General features: G+C 34.1%; 2 protein-coding genes and 1 long non-coding RNA gene across 4 annotated transcripts; all 3 read left to right on the top strand.

Moving 5' to 3' along the window:
• The first annotated feature begins 850 nt into the window (after positions 1-850).
• Positions 851-3,470, top strand: LOC112492779 (uncharacterized). 2 transcript variants are annotated; one of them, XR_009640804.1, is made up of 3 exons: positions 868-1,041; positions 1,133-1,468; positions 1,611-3,470. It is a non-coding gene; the product is annotated as an uncharacterized LOC112492779 (long non-coding RNA). The 2 variants fall into 2 exon arrangements; XR_009640803.1 differs by having other exon boundaries at positions 851-1,041; positions 1,133-3,470.
• Positions 3,471-6,859: 3,389 nt separating this feature from the next.
• On the top strand, positions 6,860-10,620 carry LOC107427476 (receptor-like protein kinase 7). The gene is made up of 2 exons (XM_016037846.4): positions 6,860-9,615; positions 9,984-10,620. The coding sequence occupies exons 1-2, from the start codon at positions 6,945-6,947 to the stop codon at positions 10,364-10,366; spliced, it is 3,054 nt and encodes a 1,017-aa protein (XP_015893332.3). The 5' UTR covers positions 6,860-6,944; the 3' UTR covers positions 10,367-10,620.
• Positions 10,621-11,489: 869 nt separating this feature from the next.
• LOC107427477 (proline iminopeptidase) lies at positions 11,490-18,121 on the top strand. Its single transcript, XM_016037849.4, has 11 exons — positions 11,490-11,993; positions 12,294-12,496; positions 13,274-13,372; positions 13,463-13,573; positions 13,659-13,721; positions 13,894-13,987; positions 14,466-14,563; positions 15,134-15,235; positions 15,981-16,094; positions 16,688-16,762; positions 17,727-18,121. Exons 1-11 carry the CDS (start codon positions 11,864-11,866, stop codon positions 17,835-17,837), a joined length of 1,200 nt encoding a protein of 399 aa, XP_015893335.3. The 5' UTR covers positions 11,490-11,863; the 3' UTR covers positions 17,838-18,121.
• The last annotated feature ends 251 nt before the right edge of the window (positions 18,122-18,372 follow it).

Consider the following 18,372-nt stretch of genomic DNA (forward strand, 5'->3'; position numbering starts at 1 on the left):
TACCAAATCTATATGGAGACTAATATTAATCAAATTAATATATATATATATATATTTTATTTTTTGTAGTTGATTGAAAAGTTTAAATCTCTTCAATAAAGGTAAAATTACCACATTGATTGAGAATCAAATAACCTTTCTATTGCAAAACCTTGTAGGAATGCTTGTAACCAAGTAGGGTATCAAGTGCTCGTTCGGGATTGATTTTAAAAAGGTTAAAATCACTTTCAAATAGACAAAAATGTATCATATAATGTTTGATTAAAAATTATAAAATTATCTATTTAATGATTTCGATATTAGAAAATCACCTATTTAATAATTCTAAAAAAAATGCCAATTAGATGATTTTTAAAAAGATTAAAGGACCATTTGATTCATTAAGAGGCATGGATCTAGGCCTATTTGTTTGATCAATCACATTAGGGGGGAACCGCTCCCTGGCCTCCTTTCTTTTGCATAGTTCGGGGGCTGGCTACAGTTAAGCGTATTATACAAAGATTACTTCAGCACCTCACATCTCAAAAAGGTTATTTTTGATAATGACAGCAAGCTTTGTCCGTAACTCATTAGGATTCAACAAAAAGAGGTTATACACTCACTTAAAGCCAAATAGGTGATAGTGTAACGTTTTGTATTTATTTGGTTTGAATGATTTTGAATTAATGGGCTTTAATTGGTTTTTCCATTTTTGGAATTTGATTGGATTGATTTTTTGTAAGGAAAAGAGAAGAAAATGATAGTAATTTTGAGTTTTTGAATTATCCTCTCTCTCCCTCACGAGTTTTACTAAAAAACTAGAGAAAATCATAGAATTTTGAATATTGAATAGTAGTTTAATAAAGCAAAGGTGTACAGAAAGTACGAGAGAAAGCTTCGGTGGTTCTACATCCGAAAGCTTCAAGACTCTATTGTATCCTAAGAGACAGCTGTCGGGAGAACATCTGCACTGATGGGACGGAAATTGTTTTAGGAAAATTGTAGTACCACACAAACTTCAGACTATTTTTCAACAAGCAGATTAAAGCTAAGAATATACAGGTTCTTAATTTTATTTTATCAATTTCCTGTATTTTTATTTATATTTTCATTCCACATATATATTCATATATTAACATAATTTTATCAACAGATAGTGAGCAATGAAGACCAATTCAAGTTCGTGCTATTTTATGAAAGATAGAATTTTTCCTCATGAACATTACAGGCCATGTTTGTTACGCAGAACTGGGCAGGTCAAGACAGGACATAGTTTCAATATGTTTTTTGGAAAGCAAAAATAGGAGGGGGACAGATTTGTCCCGTTGGTCATTTTATCCCAAATGAACGGGATAGATCTAACCCATCTAGAGATTGGGTCACTTTTGTCCGAACGAGCTTTCTTCGAAGCATTTTTGGTTGCCCCCTTTGAAGCATCTCTGATCTCGCATCTCCAAGCTGACCATCCCCTTCGAAGCATCTCTAGCCGGTGAGTTCTTCTTCTTCTTTTGCTTCATCAATCTTCCATCATCATCATCTTCTTTTTCTTTTTTGTCTTTTTACGTCATTTTTTTAGCTGACAAATTATGAAATTTTTTTGGGAAATGTCATTTGTTGATCTGTAAAATAAGCTTCGATCTATAAAGTTAGGGTTTGATTTGATATTCAAGAGGAAGAAGGCTTGATTTTGGAGGCTTAAACTAGAGATAAAGCATCAGGTGTGGAAGGTAAGTGTTCTATTTTTGCCTATCGTTGATGTGATGCTTATCATGCGTTGGGTAGATTAATTCTATTCGTGATGTTGGTTGGAGAATTAGAACTAATTTGGGTAATGTTTGTGTGCAAAGAATTAGAATTAGATGATGGTGATAGTCGGGTGATAATCATGCGTTGGTGTGAAAGAGGGCTTTAGAGATCTGAATCCCATTGATCTTGCGAAAGAGGGCTTTGAGTTGGGATGCTGATAAGAGAGAATGTTCCGCTTCTAAAGCAACAAAAATTTAGAAAAAAAAAAAAAAAAACTCATCGGAACCCTACACACAAATAAACAAAGTGGAAGATTAAAAAACATATAAGAAATGAAGGCTGACCTTGTTCTTTCCTACTTATGGAATTGAGAAATGATGAAACTTCTTTCTCTCTTTCCTTTAGCTTATCATCTTTAGCTGGGTAAATCTCTCGCTTAAGCCTCAGCTCACCACACGAATTTTGTAACACTTTTACATCAGCATCCAACTTAGAAATCCTATTTTGTTTCATATGCCTTTCTTTAATAGCATTTTCAAAACCAGTTTCAGCATCTTTCAATGTATTGTGCAAATCAATAATTACAGAGGCTGCCAAATTAGTTGTGCTCTCAAACTGTTTGCTCATATGTCGAACTTTTTTGGTAACAAGTAGCAATATTTCCACTTCTTTAACATATTTGCTGCCATTAAAACGTATCCAATCAAAATTAGACAGTAAGTTTAATACATTTTTTTGCCAATAATAGCAATATTGTTTCAACCATGAATTTTATTGATACATGTTAGTGATTACACACACACACACACTCTTTTTCTTTTTTCAATATTTTCGCCCATGCAATTACATCTTTGTCAAAGTGTTAGCTGTCATTACTAACATAAAAAAACTAACATAAAAAGAAGACTTTTATTAGCAAAGACTGCTTCTTTGTCAAGGTTGAGTTTTTTTTGCTCTATCTCACAGAAAGTAGACCCCATTAATACCTCATTGCCGGTGATGATATTAAGCTTAGTTTTTTAAGTGATTCTTTGTAGTTTTTGTTCTTGCTTAGCCATTTGGCATCGAAAGACTTCGAAAACCCAATCAAATTGCTTCCTCTGTTTTCTTTTTTTAATTCTTTTATCATATAAAAAATGTAAGAAAATCTTCCTCCTGGATTTAGGTTCCCTCCTCCTAATGAAGGACTAATCCAATTGTTGTATATTTGGGTCACATGAGGTTGTGTATGTGAATTTTTACAATGCATAATTGCAATATCTGTTTGTTGTAGCTATTAGAAACATTTTAATTTTTAAAATGCGTAATTGAGTATGTGAGCATATTCTATTTGTTTATATTTTAATTTCTTAACTTATTATTCGTTGCATGTAAAGTCAAATGGGAAGTTAATTAAGCAAAGTTAATGCTCTTTTGCTTTCTTTGTTTGGCTTCTAAATGCTTTTCTTCACTTTAAAAGAACTGTTATGTTGGTCAGATTAGTGCTAGATTGTCCTTTGGCAAACTCGGATGCAAATAATCAAGTATGCAATGTCAAGAATGTGGGAAAGCTGGATTTGCATATGGATTTGGACTTGGTTGCATGATTTTGCAGGAAGATGCAAAATTGACATTTTGATCTTTATTGAGTGTCCTGGATTGAATTGCTGTATTTGCCAAGCTGAATTTTATATCTTAGTTGCCTACTTACCTGTTGGATAATCAATAATTTATTTTGCATTGTCTTTAAAGAAAGAGTTATCATATCCCATGCTTTTAAATATTTAATTCTCTACTTGCCTTCTACTCTTTCATACCCAATATATCTTTTTCAAACCATCAGACAAATCGTCAAAGTGAAATTCCTAGCAAAATACAAAATAAAAAACGAGGAACCTCTACTCAATTGTTTGGGAAAAGAATAAAAATAAATAAAAAGTCAAAGGTTGTAATTGAACAATATTTTGGAGTGAAGAAAAGTAAAAAAACTTGGTTTCGTTTCCCTCCTAGTTAGTGTAAGTGGATTTTCCAAGTATAATAAATTCATTTTCTTTTTTCTTCGTTGGTCAAAGTATATACACTTTTAAATAATATTAGGCTGTTTTTTAAGTTTGAAGTGCCATATTTTTTAAATTGAAAACTGCCTTATGTTTTTTTTTTGTGTTAAAATACATATATATATATATATATATATATGTATATATATATATATATACATATATATATACATATATATATATATATATGTATATATACGGAAATTCTATAGCGAGGACGGTCCGCATGAGGACCACAGTATTAGTAACGGTTTTTTATAGTATTAACGACGGTTTTTTAGAAAATCGTCACTAATACTTAAAAAACCGTCATCAATACTATCGTCCGAATGAGGACCGTCCGCACCATAGACGGATTGTATATATATATGTTTAGTTAGAAGAGTATAAATAAATCTATAATCCACTTTTTACTTTAAGCTTTCAAATATAATTTTTAATATGTTTTCAAAACAATATATTAACGTAATTTATGGATATAAAAAATAATTACAAATATCATATAAATATCATTAAATTATTTTTATTTTTAATTAATTGCAATTTATAAAATATTATGTTATCATTTAATTTTAATTTATTTCTAAACTTATATATTAATATAATTTATGGGTGTAAAAACAAAAAATAAATTTTCCACGTAAATATAAATAAGATATTTTTTTTTGTAAACACACAATACTTGTCTCATCCAAATCTGTTCTGCTACCAAACGCTACCTTAGATAAGGCGAAGAATGTGGCTAGGTTCTTTGTTAGGAGTTTGTTTATTGAGACAAGGTGGTACCTCGTCCCATTGTCTTCGATTCAAGCTTTGCCCCCAATTCATCTGTCGATCCATTAGAGTTTGGTGTTTCAGACATCGTTGGCTGACTCAAGTGCCCCTCGAACCATGCAAAATGGTTGTCTATTACACGGCTCACTAACTTTGCCTTGGGTGGGGGTGCCTATTATTTATTGGCGGTCCGATGCATGCATACTCACTTAAAAGATTAGATCGAATGTGGAATTTTGTTTATTCACTTTAAATTTGAGTATTTATTCCCCTCCTTTTCCTTTTAGGATTGAAAATGATGTATTTTACATATCAGTTTGTCTTCACTTCCAAATAAAAAGAAAGAGAAAGAGCTCCCTTACGAGAAGTTTACGACTTGTCTCCACTTTTTTCTTCTTGATAACACTAGTTAATTACTTTTATATTAAAAAATTACCTATTTAATGATTATAGGAAAAATTACCAATTAGATGATTTTTGAAAAATAATTAACCCTGAACAGATTCTAAATTGGTTACTTGTGTATTAGTGATCATTTGAGCTGAAACGCTGGTTGGTGAAAGCTCAAAACGAATCAAATTCTTGCTGTTACTGGCATTATTTAAATCAATCGTATTGCTTAGTTAATGATAGTTTTGTTGTGCTTTGTTGACTCCTAATATGCTAACATTATGGAATATGAGTCTTAAAAAGAAAATTAAGATGAATAAGGTTGCTTGCTTCTATGAATAATATATTAGTTAGATTTCAAATTGCATTAGTGGTTGGATGGTTATGCATAAAATTCATTTTTGTCTATGTAGAATTTTAATAGTTTATCATATCCACAGAGACTAGTAATGCAATTTTAAATCGGTTTTTAAAAGAATTTAGAGAATGATAATGTAGATTGATTTAATATGAATTGAATCATAACAAATACAATTTTGATCTTTTGAAACCAATCTTCTAAATTATAATAGAAATATGATTATTTAACAAATATTCAGATTACTATTTAGTTAATAGTAAAAAATTAAATTTTATTTTTAAAAGATACTAATTCAAAAAAGTGGTACGAACTAATACTTATCACTTCAATGGATCACTATAATGTATATAAAATTTTAATATAGTGAGAATTAGTTTTCCACCTTTTAACTTAATAAATATTAAAAGTTACCATTTATCTAATTGGATTTTTAAATTTAAAATTATTAATTGTGGTGTTACATTGGAGAGTTGCTACGACAGGGGGGTTCCTACCAAGGTAAACTCATGTGTCTCACGTGTTAACTAAGTATATGTTTTTTCACATGAAAATTATTTTTATTTAATTATGAAAGGATAACATAAACTTTTTCATTTCATCCAAAATAATGATAAAAATAAAAATAAAAACCTTTGTTTGCAAAAACTTAAAAGGAGAGCTGATATGGTTGGGGGACTAGTGCAAAACCAGAGTTTCCAGGAAATCACATGCTTAGCTGACGTGGGAATCAAGGTGTAGACGTGGCAACAATCAGGAGCAAAGTCAACCATGGCGGCCAAATTGGTATTTTTCATATAAATTCCATGCTTCACTGCTTGCGATTCTTTCACTACACGACATTCCACTGCCATGACCAAAAAGCTTTTATCTCACCGTCAGCTCTGCTTCTTCCTATTGCATTTGAAAAAACAACAAAGAAAACTTTAATAAATGATCTCACATTCACACCACCCACTTCTTATACATTCAAAGCTCTTCTAATCTTGTAAATATTTTCATTCCCAATATCATAAAAGTCATTTAAAAAAAAAAAAAATTTAATAGAAGATACTATGAACATCACCCTTTCACCCATCAAAATATTTAATTGTTTATGTCACTTGCTAAGTCTGTTTGAATCATATAAATTTTATGTCTTTTAGTAGATCCAAAAACAAAATTTTAACTCGCCTGTTTTTACTAAATGTCATTTAGTCTTTGTTTTGCTATATAGTTGATGTTATATACTTGGGGCGGTATTTGTTGGACTAAAGAGTACACCATTACATATTTTTCAATTAATCATTAATTGATATACTTTTCATTAGTGATCACTTTCTAATAGACTTTGAAGTTCAACGATAAATTGTTTGTACTATTATTTAAAAAAGTCTATTTACCATAGAAAATTAGGAATAAGCTTGACTTCCAACTTTTATATTAATATTATTATGTGGCCACGAAAAATAAAATAATGATTGGAAATCCACACAAAACCATGTATACTAAAACCCTGACGTCATTGAATTGAATCAAAATAACGACTAATTTTTCCACACCTAAACCATACATTTAGTTTTCAATTTTGAAATATATTGCCGTGACTGAATTCTCTTTCCCACAAGTCACGACTCAGAGGTAGAAGAAAGAAAAAAAACCTTTTCAACACGTGATCAATAATGGAGTTTGGACGCAAGATTTCAAACCGCCGCTTAAATTGTCTTCCATCCCCACCTTCTTCTTCTTCCACTTTCACCAACCCACACGGCATGTCGGCCATGCATGCTCGCCGGCGATGGTCTCCTCCTATGATTCTTTGTCTTATTCTCTTTCTCTGTTCTGTTTCTCTGTCCACAAGCGCCGATGAGTTTCAGCAACTGATGAAATTCAAGGCTGCGTTTGAAAATTCAAATCCAACCACTTTCAGTTCATGGGTCGAAGGCAATTCCGTATGCAACTTCGCGGGGATCAAATGCGATTCAAACGGACTCGTCTCTGAAATCAACCTTCCTAATCAAAATCTGGCGGGAACTGTTCCTTTCGATGCGATATGTTCCCTCCAATCCCTGCAAAAGATTTCCCTCGGTTCGAATTCGTTGAGCGGCAGCATCGGTGAGGATTTGAAAAACTGTGTTCGTCTGCAGCATTTGGATTTGGGTTTGAATTCATTTACCGGGAAAGTGGCCGATTTGTCCTCTTTGCGTGAATTGAGATACTTGAATTTGAACCACAGTGGAATTTCCGGGGCTTTTCCATGGAAATCGGTGGAAAATCTTACCAATTTGGCCTTTATAAGTCTCGGAGATAACCCATTTGATCCAAGTCCATTTCCTACTGAGGTACTGAAGCTCGAGAAATTGTATTGGTTGTATCTCACAAATTGCAGCATCAATGGCAGAATACCAAAAGACATTGGAAATCTCACTCTGCTTCAAAATCTCGAGCTCTCAGACAACAAATTGTCCGGTGAAATCCCGGAAAGTATCGGAAGATTGAAAAACCTCTATCAACTCGAGCTTTACAATAACAAATTGTCAGGAAAATTGCCAAACGGATTTGGAAATCTGACTAGCCTCGTGAACTTCGACGCTTCGACTAATCAGCTAGAAGGTGATCTCTCGGAGCTCAGATTCTTAACCAACCTCGCTTCTCTGCAACTCTTCGAAAACCAGTTTGTGGGTGAGGTTCCAAAGGAATTCGGAGAGCTAAAAAACCTCAGTAATCTCTCTCTTTACACGAACAAGCTCACAGGAACGCTTCCTCAGAAACTTGGGTCATGGTCAGGGATGCTATATATCGACGTATCGGATAATTTTCTGACGGGTCCAATACCGCCGGAGATGTGCAAGAACAACAAGATGATGAAGCTTCTTATGCTTAATAACAGGTTCACCGGCGAGCTTCCGGCGAGTTATGAGGACTGTAAGTCTCTGAACCGATTGAGGGTCACCAATAATTCTCTTTCCGGAATTGTACCATCGGGAATTTGGGGTTTGCCCAATATAGCTCATATTGATCTTTCTTCGAATCGGTTTGAAGGTTCTGTGACTTCCGATATTGGAAACGCAAAGTCTTTAGCTCAATTGCTTTTGGGTAATAATAAATTTTCCGGCGAATTGCCCGATGAGATCACTGAAGCTTCTTTGTTGGATTCAATCCAGCTTACCTCGAATCAATTTTCGGGTAAAATCCCAGAAAACATTGGAAAATTGAAGAAACTAAGCATGCTTGATTTGGATAGCAACCAATTTTCCGGTTCCATACCGGACTCATTAGGTTCCTGTGTTTCAATTTCTCAGATAAACCTTGCCCAGAACTCATTTTCCGGGAAAATTCCTTCAAGTCTTGGCTCTTTGCGTAGTCTAAATTCTCTGAATCTCTCGGACAACAAATTGTCCGGTGAAGTTCCCTCTTCCTTCTCGTCGCTCAGACTGAGCCTTCTCGACCTGTCAAACAATCGGTTAACGGGTCGGATCCCCGAATCGCTCTCCATCGAAGCTTTCAATTCGAGCTTCGCCGGAAACCCAGGTGTCTGCAGCGACGACATGAAGAGCGTCCGTCACTGCTCTTCGTCCCCGAGCTCTGGAAATTCCGGGCACGTCCGTACCTTGATTTCCTGTTTCATCGCCGGAATGGTGGCTCTGCTAGCCTCGCTTGCCTATTTCTTGCTATTCAAGTCACAAAAGAACGACAAAAGCGAAAACCCATTGAAGCGAAGCTCATGGAACATGAAACCCTACCATCTACTAAGCTTCACGGAGGAGGAGATCATCGACGCGATTAAGTCGGAGAACCTGATCGGAAAAGGAGGTTCAGGGAACGTTTACAAGGTCTCGCTAAGCGACGGCAAACAACTCGCCGTGAAACACATATGGACGGCGACGGCGGTGTCGAATCCCGGGGACAGGAATAGTTGCAGGAGCAGTGCAGCGATGTTGAAGAGGGGGAAATCCCGGTCGCCGGAGTACGATGCAGAGGTGGCGACGTTGAGCTCATTGAGACACGTCAACGTGGTGAAGCTTTACTGTAGCATAACGAGCGAGGATAGTAATCTGCTGGTTTACGAGTACTTGCCGAATGGGAGTTTGTGGGACCGACTGCACACGTGTAAGAAGATCGAGATGGGTTGGGAGATGAGATATGAGATCGCTGTGGGGGCCGCAAAAGGTTTGGAGTATCTGCACCATGGATGTGGTAAGGCTGTGATACACAGAGATGTGAAATCCAGTAATATTCTGTTGGATGAGAATTGGAAGCCTAGGATTGCTGATTTTGGGCTTGCCAAGATGGTCCAGGCCGGTGGAGATTGGACCCATGTCATTGCTGGCACTCTAGGCTACATTGCTCCTGGTAACTTTTTTTTTTTTTTTTTTTTTTTTAAATGATTAAGTGGATTTTCAAATTTCTGAATAATTTTAAGTTGATTTGTTCATAATAAACCTTAATTTTGGTCATTTTGATTTTGAGTTTGATAAACATTTTCACTTTTTTGATAAATTTTTAAAACATATACATGATACGACAATATTTATTACTTAAACTGTTTTTTAATAAACATCTAACTATCATTTAATATGTTGGAAATATGATAACATTTTTCCATTTTGAATTGTCTTAATTAACAAATTTTTTTTTTTCAATTATGTAATTGCTATATTTTGGTTTAACTGGTGGTATGAAAATCTGATTGTGTCTTCTTTGATTTTGGTGGGGTTCAGAATATGCCTATACATACAAAATAAATGAGAAAAGCGACGTGTACAGCTTTGGAGTTGTGTTAATGGAGTTGGTTACAGGGAAAAGGCCAGTAGATGCAGAGTTTGGAGAGAACAAAGACATTGTGAAATGGGTATGCAGCAAAATAACAGACAAAGAGAGTTTGATTGATTTGGTGGATTCAAGCATCTCAGCTGCTTCAAGAGAAGATGCTATAAAAGTTTTGAGAATAGCAATTCACTGCACCTCAAATAATCCAGTTCAAAGACCTTCCATGAGAATGGTAGTCCAGATGCTGGAGGAGGCTGAGCCTTGCCAGCTCATCACCATAACCGTCACTAAAGAATGTCAAAATATTGCTATCCAGGAGGGATTCAAATGTTAAGACTAGTATTATTCATAGATAGAAAAAATTGGTTCTGGTTGGGAGAGACACTCTTTGTAGCACCAGTTTTAAGTACCATAAGTACTTTTAGGCTTCCAAAACAATATGGAAAGAAATTTCCCTGGAACGGGTTTGGAAGGACATGTACCATATGTTAATATCTCTGCTTGCAAGAGAGTTGGTTTTTTTGACCTCAATGAAGAGGGGTTTATTTTTGGTTGGAGAATAAAAGAAGACAAGAAGATGATTTTATATTCCTATTGGTCAGCATAAACTTGTGAGTTACTTCATATTAGAAAGGGTGAGATATCAAGATTTTCACTTATTTTATAATAGATAGGGGTATCTCTTATGATTGGCAATGTGAATACAATATTTTCAGCTCCATTTATAATATAATTGTTGAAGAACTAGTTGATCAGTCTAGAATGTTTATAGCAATTGGACAAATTCCCACTCTAGGACCACCACTTTGGTTAAGCATAATGAACTTCATGGCAAAATTTGAATTCATCCACAAACTTCCAGGTTACTACTGGGTTAGCTTCTAAATACCACAGTCAAATACCACAGTCACCACTTTCTTCACCTCACTATTGAGAACTTTATTCAAACTCTATATCGAATTCCAAACAAATAACCATGAACTCATGGGATATATATACATTTTATTCAAAATTATCAAATCTTGAAGCATCTTATTACCCCAAAAAAATAAAAATCAATCCTTGAAGCATCCAGACAAATTCAGGGTCTGATGGCACCCCAAAAAAAAAAAAAAAAAAAGAAAAAAAAAGGGGGACAAAGGCCATCAATTAACAAAGATGCTGACAATATTACCCACAAAAAAACAAAAAAAAAAAAAAAAAGGGGTAAAAATGCTGACAAACATGTTGGTTAAGAAAAAGTAATTAAGGTTTGAAAATATGGGAGATGATGGACTGGATGTCAGAAAGCAATGATAAAAAAACATACTTTGGTAAATAGTTCGTGGCTTTCATGTGGGGTGGCCAAAAATTAAATCAAAGAAGAAACGAACAATGAGAATTGGACGGCAAGTTGAGACATATAAAACTCTTATTTATTATCCTTAAGAGTTCCTTTTTGTTTCATGCTTTGGCCTTTGTATCTATTCCATTCACGCTCACACCCACGCGCACCAATGAAAGAAGTGAGAATAATCTGCAGTTCTCCTGTATCAAAATGCCATTTGCTTCGAGTTTTACATTTTGAAAATAATATGTAGGGAAGACATTTTATTGAGGTTATGTTGTTGGGTATTTGATCTTTTATGGTTTATTAAATATTAGAAAATGTGTTGTCTATCAATGTGAAATGTTAAAACTGTTACAGAGACTAATAAAGAAAAAAATAAAGGAAAAGAGATAAGATGCGAAGGACGGAGAATATAATTTTTAAGGAATTGGATGTGAATAAGAAATTGGGCCACTAATACAAAGAATTTTTACCACGATTAAAGCATAATAATGCGTAAGAATGAGGTTGGGTTTTAGTATAAGTTTCACTCCTCGGCCTTATCTTCCCTTCATTTCTACCATTCTGAATCCTTCTTCATCATCTTTGTTACTCACTCGACATTTGTTCTCCAGCTACCGTACTGCCTCAGGTCATTGCTCTCTCTCTCTCTCTCTCTTTATGGATTTACATAATTTTGGATTCTGGGTTTATGCAATTCTCTGTTTGGTGATTTCTATATGTTTGTTTCTTTGAATTTGATACTGTATTATCCATTCCTATTATGATGATGGCGATTCATATGGGAAAAAAAAAAAATTGAAACTTTTTCTGAGTTGGGTTTTGGTGTAAACCTGGAAAGCTCTTCAAAGTTTGTGTTTTTAGTTTTATAACTTGTAATCCGAGATAGGTTTTGCTGAGAAAAAGTGTTGCTTTTCGTTTGCAAATGCAGGGAGGAAGAGTTCAGCTTTGTGTGCCCAGAATCTTGGTTACAAGAGCGAGCCAGAACTAAGCGATTCAATGGATTTAGGAAAGGAAATTCAGGAGTTGAATAGAAATCTATACTCTGACATAGAGCCTTACAGTACGGGGTTTCTAAAGGTTTCTGATATTCATACAATCTATTGGGAGCAATCAGGGAATCCAAATGGGCATGTGAGTAACCATTCACCAATATCTATCTGGGTCTTTCTCCAATTCATTACATTATTGTTTGTTGGCGTTTCTTTATCTTCTTTTGATTATTTCATGTTTCGTGTTTAATGAGTGAGTTTGAAATTTAGATATACCATGGGAATTTGATCATAATTTATGTGGAAATGGAGGTCTGTCAGTTTACGAATTGTGCATGAACATTAAAGGGCAATTTTGGCTGTGAAAATCCGATTGCTGTTTCACATGTGTTTGTGATGTGTTTTATTGATTACCGTCTCTAGCAATGTCATATTCTCTATGTTTTAAATGCACTCTACCATTTTCTTGTGCTGGGAATTGCGTTGCACTGTCTTTTTATTGTAGTGATGGATTTGTATGTTAAATCCTAACTGGCATGTAGGTGATGTTTACATTCAGTTTTCTTTAAGCTTGAATACTGGTCTACCTCTGCAGTATTTCCCCAGCTGGCTTAGATCCACATACCATTTAGGGTTAAAAAGCGAAGGAAAAATGCCATGATTCTATCTTAGTATTTCTGCCTTTAAATAGGCAAGTCAAAAAAGATTTTGGGAATATTTGGTGTCAGCTGGTAACACAATTTGAAGATGATTCACAAAATGGAGTATACAGTAAATTAAGCAAACATATGGTCGGCCCTTAAGATGGTTGGAATAGATTTAATGTCTATGTTGTATTTCTGAATATCTCCGTCTGTATTTTGTTTTTTGGTTGTTGTGTGCTTTTGTATTTTATCATCTTGTGAACCTTACCTTGCAGCCTGTGGTCTTTCTTCATGGGGGTCCAGGAGGAGGAACATCCCCGAGTAATAGAAAATTCTTTGATCCTGAATATTACCGAATCGTTTTATTTGATCAGGTTATTATATGAACTCTTTGGATCTTTGTGCTAAGCATTTGTTGAATTTTACCGCTATGGTTTCTTCTAAAAAGAGGTTCCATTCCCCAGCGAGGTGCAGGTAAAAGTACACCCCATGCTTGCTTGGTAGAAAACACTACTTGGAATCTCATTGATGACATTGAAAAGCTTAGGGAACACTTGGAAATTCCAGAGTGGCAGGTCAGATTTTTTGTTGAAGTATTGATTTAAAAAGTAATTTTAATGGATTAAATTACTAATAATTTTCTTCTGTGTGCTCATGCAGGTCTTTGGCGGTTCTTGGGGAAGTACACTTGCTCTTGCATATAGCCAAACACACCCAGATAAGGTGCATAACTTAGTTTGAATCCCTTGAAAGTAGCATATCTCTCTCTCGCACCAAACCACTTTCTTTTTCTTTATTTTCTTTATATTTTTGGCTGCTTTCTTTCTCATGGCTTTGAAAATTTTTTCATATATGATATAGTTTTTGACTGTAACCTTGTGGATGTGGTTGTAAGGTTACTGGCATGGTCCTTAGAGGAATTTTCCTCCTGAGAAAGAAAGAGATTGATTGGTTTTATGAAGGTGGTGCTGCTGCTATATACCCTGATGGTGAGTTTCAGATTATTCTTTTTCTGCTTTAGTGAATAGTTCATTGATGATTTCTTGTCTCATTATATAATTTTTTACTTAGTTTTTTTTTGGTTAGATAATGAGAGAGAAGAGAAAAGAGACAAACATATATCTTTATTAACATAAAAATAAGACTCAAGTTTCTTTTTTATAATGAAATGCATTAATAAGCCATAACTACAATTGTTTCTAACAGATTTGTTTTCAATGGTTTTAGGATTTTATATGACAATGTGTTATGGTTGAATTGTGTTTCTGAATGCATAATGCTGAGATTGTTTCCAAAACATACACAATAATTCTGATTTTCTTGGATATACTTGATATACAAAAACCAATTTTCTGTGATAGGGGTGGCTTCTTTGATTATTTTTTAGTTGACTGTGCCCTTGAGATGATTAAATTGCTAAAACCTTTTAGAAGTGACTAAATGGTTTACTATCTTCTTAATATACAGCTTGGGAGCCATTTAGAGATCTGATTCCAGAAAATGAAAGGGGATGTTTTGTTGATGCTTACAGCAAGCGATTAAACTCCGAAGACTTGGAAACACAAGTAAGACTTGCCTGGTTTTTACATTAGCCATTTTTTCTTTCAAATGTTATGTCTTTAATGCTTTTAATATTTCTGCAAAATGTGATTTGATGTCTCAGACCTCATTTGTTTAGAAGTACAAACTTTTCTGGGAATTAAATTTTCAGAATTATGTACTGACAATTTGGTAGAGAAAAGCAGGCTTTCAATTAAAAAATGGCATAGAATTACTTTATAGGTTGTTTGAAACCTAGCCTGTGGCATTGTCAAGTCTACTGAGATCTAGTCTTGCAGTTTCTTGCTTTTGTGTATATTTGTATATGTGGTGTGATAACATTTTATGCTCTTTAAATGTGGAAACCACACAATTTCTCAACTTTAATATGTGGATGGTGTTTATAAGTTTCTTGAGATCTACTTGTTATGATTTTGTTTGTTATAATGGAGTTTACTTGTAGACTATTCTTCCAAAGTTTAGTGCATTTATTGTAATGGAATAATATGTATTATTTTATTCTCATTGATGTGTGGTTTTGGATTGACTGTTATATCTACAAATTATTCTTAAATCAATCTATCCCTATTTCTCAGTATGCAGCTGCTAGAGCATGGACCAAATGGGAAATGATGACTGCTCATCTTATTCCAAATGAAGAAAACATCAAGAAAGGGGATGATGATATTTTTTCATTGGTAAGTTGATATAATAATTAGTCTCATGGTTTTTATATAATAGTTGAGTACTGAAAATTGTTTAAGGGATTTTTATTTTGTTGGAAACTATGGATGAGGAAAACTTTCTTTTTTTCTTTTTTCTCTCCGAATTTTATAGGTGGCCAAGTTCACGTTAATCCCAGTTTCATTTATAGGGATTAATTTTACACAATTGGATACTGGGTAGCTTGCTTCTGAAAATTTTGAACTGCATCCTTTCATAGTATATGGCTAATAATGATTGAAGTATTTCATATGTATTTTCATGGAAATACTGCAAGTATAATGTTGATGATATATGTATGTTATTATTTTACTTTTTAAAATATTTGAAGTCTTTGATTTTTATTTAGTTTTTTGTTTGCTAGCAAATTTGAGGTCTTAAGGCAGGCTCTAATATTTGGGATCCTGTTCCCTTATTTGTCTCATTTTATTTTCTTCATTTGGTGACACTGATTACCCATAAGAAAATAAAAAAAATAAATAAATAAAAAATATTGGGATTTTAATAGAAGATAATAAGCATGTGAGCAACGTGGGTGAGACGTCAGTATGTGACTAGGTAGTAGTCTCTCATTATTTTAAAAGTGAAGAATAATTTAGTAAAATATCTGTGACAAACAATTTAGTAAAGTATCTGTCATGTTTGTCACCTAGTGCAATGTTTATGTATCATTTGACCTTTAGGTGAAATTTGCTAATATTTGTTTTTGTATGTATGCAGGCATTTGCGAGGATTGAAAATCATTACTTTTCTAACAGGGGATTCTTTCCTTCAGATTCATTCCTGTTGGATAACGTTGATAAGATCAGGCATATAAACACTATAATCGTACAGGTTCATATTTTCCTTTCACCTTTCGTTGTCAACATGCTTTTCTTATTTATTGAAAAAATTAATCTTTCTAGATCATGATAACTTAGTGATGTCTCATAGGCTGAAGGATTGTTTCAACTAATATTGTCACTTGATGTTTTTGGCCAAGTTAGCAATTAAAATTCATTTAGCAGAGAATTTCCTCGGCATTGTTTAATATGTAAAACAGAGAGGAGGCATCTATTCCCTGCTGGCTTTTAAAGAGCATGTCTGCTGGTACATGTTGTGTAGATACCCCTATGATACAGGATGAAGCCCTATTTTGTTAAAGTAAAATATAAATTTCTTAACAAAATGAAACATTTGATGGAGAAACTGTATTTTGTGTTGGCAGTATGTTTGAAGTTTTATGTTAGTATTGAGTCTTTCATGTAAATAATTTACATTCATATGATAAATGTAAGATAGCAGCATTTACTAAAGTAAGTTTTCCCTTGTGTGCTGGCAAAAACAAAGGTTCTTTCCTTGTGAAAATATTTTGTTTGCCTTTGATAGTTGGGTAAGAATCTTTGCTTCATATTCTATATTTCAATGAATTGTTGTAATACCTGCAGGGAAGATATGATGTGTGCTGTCCTATGATGTCAGCCTGGGATCTTCATAAAGTGTGGCCAGAGGCAGACTTAAAGGTGAGAGAATTATTCTAGGTCACTTATCTTTGTGCTGGTTTCATTTTTATTTGTTATAAATTTCTAATGTTTTACTTTTATTATTTTATGCCTAGTGTATATGTTATTTCATTTCTATCATGGTAGAAAATGTTTTGCAAGTTGAAATCTATGCCGTACTATTTATGTGGTAACAATTCTGTTTCCATAGAGAAGTTAAATTTTGCCATTATTATCCTATAATCAGACTTGAAATTCATCTATTGTTTGCTGGACTAATTTCTCAAAAACCATGTATGGCAATTTCAGATCCATGTTTACTGTTTTAGACCATGTCAGTTTGAACTGCCCAGGTTGAAATGAAATCGGTAATTGGTAAATGGCATTTGGGTTTCGTATAATACTCTTTGCAAGGGGGACCTAGGAAAGAAAAATAAGGAAAGAGGAAAGGGGAGGAGAAAGGGAGATAAAACCATAGAGAAAGAGTGAGGGAATAATTTATCAGTTAGTCATTAGGTGAATTCTGTTATGTACGACTAGCATTATTATTAACCCTGATGTATAGAATAAAATTATTCTAATAAGGAAACTAAATCAACTAATATTTCTAACTGAAAATAAACAAAGTTCCTAAAGTAATGAAACTGTTAAAAAGAGTCCTAGATTATCCTGAAATATAAAATAGCTGTTAAATGATCTACTCATGTTCGGTTGCTTTGGAATTATATCATTTTACTGGTCCTCATGAATTGAAAATTAGTTTGCTGATGGTATCCACCCAGTGAAAAACCATTCAGATTCACGCATTTTCACAATAATCAGTGCGGTTTGAACTTCATGTTAAGAACTGCTAGCCTGCTTATATTATCGAGAAAAAAATGTTACTTGTTTCATTTCAGCATTCACTTTTTTTGCACTCTTCACTATTGATGACTTGTTGTTATGTTCTATTGGACAAATTACTGAATCTCCGCACTCTTAACAGGTTGTGCAAGATGCAGGTCACTCTGCAAATGAACCTGGAGTAGCTGCAGAACTTGTGGCTGCCAATGAAAAGCTAAAAATACATAACCGAGAACAATGCACCTTAAAGTGATCAAAGCGGGAGGAATTCAAGTGGGTCCACCTACTGCAGCCTCATAACCGAGAACTTGCTAGAAAATATGCAAGTGGGTCCGCCTACTGCAGCCTCATAAGAGAATAAAACTGCAATCCATGTTCCATAACAAATTTGGCATTGACAAGCTGTAGGTCGCAACAAACAGCTTTGAAGCCGATGTATATCAAAATGTTGGATTGCTGTATCAAGACCTCTGTATTGTTTTTCTTTAATACTGCTGATATGTTTTTAATGAATGACTGTTTTGTTGTTCTTGAACCTTTCTGGTCTTATCGCTTTTAGTTTACCACCTTTTATTTATTTATTTATTTATTTCTTCTTATTATTATTCTTATTGTTTTGGTTTCTGGGTTTATTGTAGTGGCATGCTTCTTTAGTAGTCCAAGTTCTTCACAACCTCTCTCTTAGACAACATCCCTGCCCTTGGCTCCAATATGGCAATATTTGCATGCTGGAATTGGCAATGAAGATGAATGCAGCTCATAATTCTTTCTACTTTTGTTCAGAAATC

Source organism: Ziziphus jujuba, chromosome 9 (assembly GCF_031755915.1).
Source record: "Ziziphus jujuba cultivar Dongzao chromosome 9, ASM3175591v1".
Classification (NCBI taxonomy): domain Eukaryota; kingdom Viridiplantae; phylum Streptophyta; class Magnoliopsida; order Rosales; family Rhamnaceae; genus Ziziphus; species Ziziphus jujuba.